The 8,852-nt window shown below is 32.0% G+C and overlaps 1 protein-coding gene across 1 annotated transcript; it reads left to right on the top strand.

Moving 5' to 3' along the window:
- The first annotated feature begins 4,367 nt into the window (after positions 1–4,367).
- On the top strand, positions 4,368–7,869 carry LOC11407016 (trihelix transcription factor DF1). The gene is made up of 2 exons (XM_003592066.4): positions 4,368–4,801; positions 5,732–7,869. The coding sequence occupies exons 1-2, from the start codon at positions 4,527–4,529 to the stop codon at positions 7,368–7,370; spliced, it is 1,914 nt and encodes a 637-aa protein (XP_003592114.1). The 5' UTR covers positions 4,368–4,526; the 3' UTR covers positions 7,371–7,869.
- The last annotated feature ends 983 nt before the right edge of the window (positions 7,870–8,852 follow it).

The raw sequence follows: 8,852 nt of genomic DNA, 5'->3' as shown, positions 1-8,852 counted from the left end.
TTAGTTTTTTTTTTTTTGGTAGAATGACAAATGAAAAAGAAAAAAGAAAAAAACCCTAAAAGCAGGGTTCAGCCTGGGGCATCAAGTGTCAACACCGACTTCAATTTCGATGGGGGAGCATGTCAAAAAGTCACACCTAGTCTTGAAGAGCGCCCAAGATTGATAGAAATATGCGCAATGGTTGCCCTCTCGAAGCACATGTTTGAAAGAAATGTTAGGAATATGCGCTTTTAACCCAAAAAAATTCACCAACAAAGAAGCATATAATGCATATGAGAGTGATTTGGATCTTGAAGAAGACGGGTGACTTGTAAAGATTCTATTTTGCAAGTAACTCGTTGAATAGAATTGTTGATTGCCAACATCAAACCATGGTAAACCCTAAATAGCTCAGCAACAAACACATCCCCTTGCCCCTCATTAGAAGAGAATCCAGCTATCCTATTTTTCTTGTTATCACGAAGTAAACCTCTAGAACAATGTCACCGGAAGCACCACAATTTTCATCAATATTCAACTTAACACATCCATCTGGAGGTGGGGTCCATTTAACCATGTGATAATTAATGTGGTGCTCAGAGGAGTTAATATTAACAGAAGTTAGGTCGGTATGCATAATGTCTATAAAAATTGAAATTGTTTATTTAATAAATAATTTTTTTTATTTAACTTATTTCATTTCATAAAAAATATATGTAATAATCTTATATGATTTTTTTTTATAAAGAAATGACTTTTTTTTAAGAAACCAAACTTGCTCACGAAAATTGGTATTGAGAGTTGAGTCTAAGGTCTTAGAGAAGTAGACTCGAGTCTAAAATCCGAGAGAAGTGAACTCTAAGATCCTAAACCAACATCATTAGAAGAGCTCAATTCATGATGGATCCATTTGGTGGTCAAATACTACATGATATGATAAGTTTCTTATTTTTAATATCATCAAACTGATATTAAGGAAAATGAAGCATAATAATTGTCCTTAATTAAAACTCATTAATCACTTGAATTCAACTAGTTGATAAGTGCTATATTTTGTCAATACCATGTTATGAAGAAAGAAAAAAAAAATTGTCCATATCATATGATATGTGTATCACATTTGACCACCAAACGGGTCCATAATAACTTGGTTTAAAATTAACAAACCAATGATTTTGCTTGCAATCAACCGTGATGCACATTATCACGGCAATCAAAACATTGACGCTATTTATTACGGTAGGTCACAAACCCAACAGAACTGGCCACCATTTACTTCCGTTCATAAATGGCTTGGGCTAATAATATGACCTAGCTAATTCTATTCAACAGTGGTTCCCACTAAATGAAAATTACTTTTTCTTAATCACAATCTCAGTTTGAATACAAGACTATCAATAGAATCGTAAAAGATATTTTAAACCATTCAAACTTTTTTATTAATTTTCTAAAAAAATTTGTGGAGGAAAAATTGTTCAAATTGCAATTGACATAATCAGGTAGGACCCTAGAGGCTACATGTTGAAAAATATAATTGACAGTTTTTTGTTTTTAACAATATAATAATCATAAATAATTTTATAACAAAAATTATTATGAACAAGATATAGAAAATTAAAAAATAGGAAATTGCAAAATCAAATTGATTTTTCTTTCAAATAATCTATTGAAACATAATTTACTTTATAAAAATTGTACGAGTCATGCAAAACTTGTAAAAAGAAAATTACACATGCATCCAATGGTCATAAAAATAAAATGGACGAATACGATAAAAAATAAAAAATAAAATAGATCAAGCCGACCCATTAGCTCATCACAATGGTCGACACAACTCAATGATGTGTATCTCAATAAAAACGGGCCAAATTAATCTAACCCGTATGCGGATCGGGTGAGACCATCCCATTTTTTTTGTTGGTGTCCAGAGTTCGAACCTCAGACTTTGCATTTCTTACCAACTGTGTTAAGTTCACGTGGACGGACCATTCCATTTGACAACACTAGTGTCTAATAATCATTTATTTCATTTTAATACTTGTATTCTTTTCTTCGGTTTTTCTTATATAAAAAATCTAATTAAAATGAAAAAAAATGTGTTCGGTTATTAGTAAAAGTATGAACAAAGGTGCAAATTCAATGGCAGAATTTACAAACTCAATTTTTAATTAAAAATCTTATTATAAATACTCGTTCAAGAGATGTTAATTCAATTGTAAGAGCATGATTTTATAACCTCAAAAGACATAGTAAAAATAGTTTAATTAAGGTGGATTGACAGTCTAAAACAACTTTGCACACACAACCAATTAAAACATTCTAAATCGTCACATCAATTAATATTTTTAATTAACGTGGACTAAACATGACAATTCATAATGTTTTGATTGATTGTTTGTGCAAAACAATTTTGGATTATCGACCCACCACAATTAAACTTTAGTAAAAATTCCATTTAAGATAATTAAAAAACAATCATTAGTCTCAATGTTCTTACGAATATTATGACTAAAATAATATATATTAAGGAAAAATATTGTGGGGACCATTTTTTTAAAAAAAATTACAAGGACAAAATATTTAATTCTTTTATTTTGGCTAATTAATTTTCCCATACCATTTAAACACCATTTTAAAGGGAACATATATTCACCATAAAAATGATTTATCGAAAAGATGTATTCACTACGATAAGTGCGTGACCGAATTACTTGATCCCAAGAGTTTGATATAATAAAGGGTTATGGTAACACGTGTCCTACAATCACACTTGTCAAGGAATTAAAGTAGGAAGAAAGATAAATTTTATAAATTTTTTTTTTCAACTTTCAAAAAGTAGGTTATATAATTCCAAAGTAATATTTTTTTTAATACTCCAAGTCTTCTAATCTCTAGTTTAATTTTTTCATTTTTTAATGATAAATGTCAGTCTTATAAATTGTTTGAATAATTTTTCTCCTTTTTCGAGTTTCAATCCAAAACCTCTAATTTTATATCTCTTAATTCAAATCAGTTGAACTATCAATTCCTTTTCTATTTTGCTATTGGTATAGTGACCAACATGTTTTCAAATAAAATCACACAAGCAGAGGAAAAATATGATGACTCGGATTTGAACTTAAGTTCAACTTTAAAAATGTTCTTTGTTTATTTATACTCCATCCGTTTTAAAATGAGTTTCGCTTTAGTAAAAAAATTTGTTTTAAAATGAATGTCACTTTCAGTCTCCAATGCAATAATAACATTTTCTTTTCAATTGTACCATTCAATTAATGCTATATACTTTAATGAAAAACAAACCAACAGTTTATTAAGATAATTTGGTAAAATAACATTTCTCTTTCTTTTAATTAATGCATTTTTTAATATGTGTATAAAAACCTTAAACGACATTCATTTTAAAATGAAAGGAGTGTTTAACTATACTTGATACTCCTTATGTAATTTATGAATTCAGCTGTCAATCTTAAAATAAAAACTTAAGGGGAATCGGGCAAGTGACAGATCTCAATTGTAAAAGATCAAAATCAAAATAAAAAAATGTAGATGCAGTGAAATGAGGGACAAACCCAGATCACAAACAAGCTTATGTAAATAAAATATAGGAATAGATTAGCTTCAATGATTAAAGGTCAATGCAGAACCATGTTAGGGCCTATTTCGTCAATTCCATATTTAAGTGTGCCCAACCGCCACTGAAATCCAAAAAACACATCCCTAAAGTAAAAGCAACCAAAGCTCATCTTCATCTCCATCTCAAGAAAAGGAAAATAGTGATAATAATAATAATAATAAAATTAATTTTGTTTTTGTAAAAAAAACATTTTTCAAAAAATGAAAAGATAAAGATAAATTTTTTAAAAAAGGAAATCAAAAAGGTGACCTACAGGTGCCGGCCTTTAACTAAATATAGCTGGACAGACAAAAACCAACAATCATCTCCATCTTCTGTGTGCTCATATTTTCAAAAATTTCAGCAATTATCTATTAATTTAATCATAAACATAAACATTATTCATAAATATTAATAAATACATCCATATATTTTTCCGTGCCACTTTTGTTATTATTATATCCAAAGAGCAAAGTCAGGTGAATTCATTCATCAAGTCAAAATGAAGAAGTGATATGATAAACATTAAACAAATATTACAAAAAAAACATAAAAAAATGGGAAAAATAACTGAAGATTCCACTACTGAAAAAGAGAGAAAAAAAAAAAGGAAGCGCGTAAAAGTAAAATATTGAAAAGGACAAAAATAAAAAGGAAAAATATTGATTCATATTAATTACAAAAAATGGATATATTAAATTAAAAAATAACAATAATAAATTCACCTTCCATAGGACACATAGAAAGAGAGAGAAGAGCGTTTTCATTTCATTTCATACATATATACACAAACTTATACACATAAATAAAACCCCATCAAAATTCAAAGAATTCACCACCTCTATTTTTTTTCTCTCAGTTTATATTTTTATTTTTTTTCTCTTATCTCAGCTGCTGTAATTGTTGTCTGAGAAGGAAAAAAAAGAGAGAAACTATGCTAGGTGACTCGGCTGTTTTGAGTGGTGGCGGTGGAGATGCACCAGCACCAGCAGCTGCACCACCTAACATGACGGTGGAAGGTGGTGGTGGAGTTGGATCAAATTCAGAGAGTGATGTTGAAAGAGGAAGAGTTGAAGATGGTGAACGTAGCTTCGGCGGTAACAGGTGGCCGCGACAAGAAACTTTGGCGCTTTTAAGGATACGATCGGATATGGATACAGTGTTTCGAGATGCAAGTGTTAAAGGTCCTTTGTGGGATGAAGTTTCAAGGTTAGTAAAAATTTATTTTATGTTTTTTGCATAGATTTTTTAAAATTTAGTTTATTTGGTTTGCTTAATGTCATTGAATTCTTACTTCTATTCAACTCAATTCATTTTAATTTTGAAGTTTTAAGATATTTTAGAAAAATAAAATAAAATAAAATTCATGTGATGTAGAGATCTGGGAATTCAAAGTTTGCTTCAACTTCATCATTTGGTTTTTGCTTCTTTTTCCGGTTTCTTAGTCTTTTGTATTTTTCTCTTTACCTTAAAATCCTCCTTTTGTTTTTATTTTTTCATTGCTTTTAGTTGTGTATATCTTTATCAACATTAAATTAATAAAAAAGAATTTAGATGTGAAGTCTATATGATTTGGGTTTGATTTACTTTTTTCTTTCTGACATTCACACTCACTTTGATTCATGTCCAATTTTCCAAATAAGTTACCAACTTGAATTGAGTTATCAAAAGTAAGATTTTCTTTCCCCCCCCTTTTATTTCGGTTACCAACTCTCATGGGAAATTGAAGTTTGAATATCATCAAATATTCCTAACTTCAGTTCATGCATTTTTCATGGGTCACATTTCTTTTCATCAATTCATGGGAATTTGTTACACAAAATAACAATAGTTTTCATCAAAGTTAATTAGTAGCATCATGTTTTCTCTCCTTTATCTATTTCAGTTACTTTCTTTTCCTTGCATTTCCATGATGCAATTAACACTACTTTAAATATGAGTACTCAACTCATTTCAATTTCAAACCATGTTTTTATTTCTTGTTTATTTTGTAATTTTGTTATTATCTTATGCTAATTTCCATGCCTTTTTTATATCATGCATTTGTCTTGTAGCTGAATTTGATGAGATAAGATAAAGAGTACACATACTTTTTATTATTTTTTTGGTTATTTGCTTCTCACTTTAATTATTAATCAGGAAGCTAGCAGAACTTGGGTACCACAGAAGTTCAAAGAAATGCAAAGAGAAGTTTGAGAATGTTTATAAGTATCACAAGAGAACCAAAGATGGTCGAGGTGGAAAATCAGATGGTAAGACTTATCGATTTTTTGATCAATTAGAAGCCCTTGATCATTTTCATACCAACCCTTCACCTCAAAACATATCAAAACCACCACAAATTTCGGCACCAACACCGTCACAAGTTGTTACAACTGCAACAGTTTCACTACCAATAACAGAATCAACAATGTCACAAGTGGTTAACACCACTCTAAGTATCCCTCATGCAACTGTTCCATCAATTTCCATGCCTCAAAACAATATTGCAACTACCCAACCAATTATGAATATGAATCCTACAATCCCATCCAATCCTTCAACTATTTTCCAACCATCAACAACAAACCCTACTTCCACCAACCCTCTTCCATCTTTTCCTAACATTTCTACAGATCTATTATCCAATTCCATGGCTAGCTCCTACTCGACATCTTCCGAAGACACAACGGAAGAAGGATCTCGAAAGAGGAAGCGAAAATGGAAGAACTTTTTTGAGAGAATAATGAAGAAAGTGACCGAGAAGCAAGAGGATTTGCAGAAGAGATTCTTGGAGGTTATTGAGAAACGCGAGCAAGAACGAGTTGTTAGAGAAGAAGCGTGGAGAGCACAAGAGATGCAAAGAATCAATAGAGAGAGGGAAATGCTTGCACACGAAAGATCTATAACTGCAGCAAAAGATGCTGCAGTCATGTCTTTCTTGCAAAAAATAGCCGAACAACAAAATCTAGGACAAGCATTACATAACATCAACATTGCACAACCACCGCCACCACAACAACAACTACCACAAAGAAGTGTAGCACCAACACCAACACCGGCGGTAGTACCAATATCTGTGGTACAAGTTAACACAACGCCGCCGCCAGCACAACCACCTCCGGTTAGCAAGTTAGGCACAACAATAGTCCAGCAGCAACAACAACAACAATTGGTGACGAATATGGAAATTGTGAAAGTTGATAACAATGGCGAGACTTTCATGGGAGGGATGAGTTCGTCAAGGTGGCCGAAAGTTGAAGTTCAAGCACTTATAAATCTGAGGACGAGCATGGACAATAAGTACCAAGAGAATGGACCAAAAGGTCCTCTATGGGAGGAGATATCTTTAGCAATGAAGAACCTCGGTTACAATAGGAATGCAAAAAGGTGCAAAGAAAAATGGGAGAATATAAACAAGTACTTCAAGAAAGTGAAAGAGAGTAACAAAAAGAGACCCGAAGATTCAAAGACATGTCCTTATTTTCATCAGTTGGATGCTTTGTATAAGGAGAAAGGAAAGGGGGAAAATTATAGTGGCGGTGGCGGTGGCGGTGCTGGTTCGACCCAGGTGGTGCAACCGGAGAACATGGCGGCACCGTTGATGGTTCAGCCGGAGCAGCAATGGCGGCCACCTCAGCAGGGAGAAGATAACATGGAGCAGAACCGTGGACAGGAAGAAGAAGATATGGATGAAGATGATAAAGATGGTGAGGAAGAAGATGATGAAGAAGATATGGATGAAAGTGGTAACTTTGAAGTAGTGGCAAACAAGCCTGCAGTGGGTGCATCAGCTTGAGTATAGTAGTAGCTAGTGAAAAGGAGCAGCTGCAAAAAGGGCCCAAAAGAATATAAACAAAAATGAGTTTGTTGGTGGGTCATAGATAGTGCAGGAGTTGTCGAGGAGGATGGTGGTGATGGTGGTTGTGTTGGAGGAGGAGAGATTCTTTTGTGTGTTGTGTGTGGAAGAATTTGAATATGTACGGTGGAATGAATGACACATGGGTTTTGAGGAGGGAAATTTGATGGGTGTTGGGTTGGTTGGTACTTTGTTGTAGCAAATATATGTTTTTCAATTTTATAAAATTTGTTTATTTTTTGGGGGTGATTAAATAAGTGATAAGTCCAATTAGAGAAGAATTAAGATTAAGATAGAGAGAGTCAGATGTTTCAAAACAACAAAATAAGCAATAGAGACCTTAATTAAGGTTGTATTTTATTTAATTTTCATCTTGTTTTAAGTTTATGGTGGTGTAAATTGGACAAGATTATTTAAGCTTTTGATTTTTTCTTTCTAAGATTTTCAGTTTTGACATGTTGTTAATTAGTCTTCAAATAATCAAATGCAGTCATTGGTACAATATATCCATGAATGGTTCAGGTTTAAATCTACAAAACTTTAAAATTCTTGATGTATGATGCATCAAATGTAATAGATATGAAATAATTTCTCTTGAAATTTAATTATTCTGCATCATAGTACATCAACTCTAATGATCTAGGTTTGTCTTATGTTAGAATAATAATAATAATAATAATAGATGCTACTCGGAAAACAATGGAGTAAGTAGTTTAATTATGGCGCTGAAACAAAGGGATGGTAAATTAAACAAGATTTAACATTGAAAAATGTGATGAGGTTAGGAGCATTAAATTGTTGGGATAGTGACCCTACATTTAACAATGTAAGAGACCCGTATGAAAACAGAAAAAACCAGCATCACACATGGAGTAATAAACCCTTGAAAGAGGGTCCACTTAGTCACTAGGAGGAATCTTGTGAGTAACCTCATCTCTGAAAAAAGAACCCAAAAACACTATTAGCATGCAGTTGTTGTCTCTGTCACAATCACTGTTCACACAAACAAGATGATATGTTTCTCTTCATAGTTAGTGTCAGTACTAAGAAAGAGATCATCAAGGTTCATCATCTTCATCATCTTTTGGTTCAACTTTTTCTGTTCTTAATTTGTGCTTTTTGTCAGCCTTAATTTCATCACCATCTATTACTTCATGAATCCATTGTTTTTTTCTAATACTAGTGTGTACACATGTTAAAAGCAAAACAAAAGTTTATTATATGCCTGATTTTTTTTCCATAAAGACGTATAAATTGATTGGTTTATAAGTAATGTGGTGAAAGAGATTATGTAGTGCTTTTGGTATTATATATTCACATAAAAAAGATTGATATAATGAAGGAATTTTCGTATAGAATAACCCAAGCTAAGTCATTATTTTTCTTTGCAATTTGAAACTTGTAATGGTATAGTATGGTGGG

This window comes from Medicago truncatula, chromosome 1 (genome assembly GCF_003473485.1).
Source record: "Medicago truncatula cultivar Jemalong A17 chromosome 1, MtrunA17r5.0-ANR, whole genome shotgun sequence".
Classification (NCBI taxonomy): Eukaryota; Viridiplantae; Streptophyta; class Magnoliopsida; order Fabales; family Fabaceae; genus Medicago; species Medicago truncatula.
This window is presented reverse-complemented; position numbering and strand designations above follow the sequence as displayed.

Bases quoted from the DNA above. Each gene is read 5' to 3' on its own strand.
- LOC11407016 (XM_003592066.4), top strand. From the start codon at position 4,527: ATGCTAGGTGACTCGGCTGTTTTGAGTGGTGGCGGTGGAGATGCACCA. The intron at 4,802-5,731 runs GTTAGTAAAAAT...ATTATTAATCAG, and splicing joins TTGTGGGATGAAGTTTCAAG to GAAGCTAGCAGAACTTGGGT.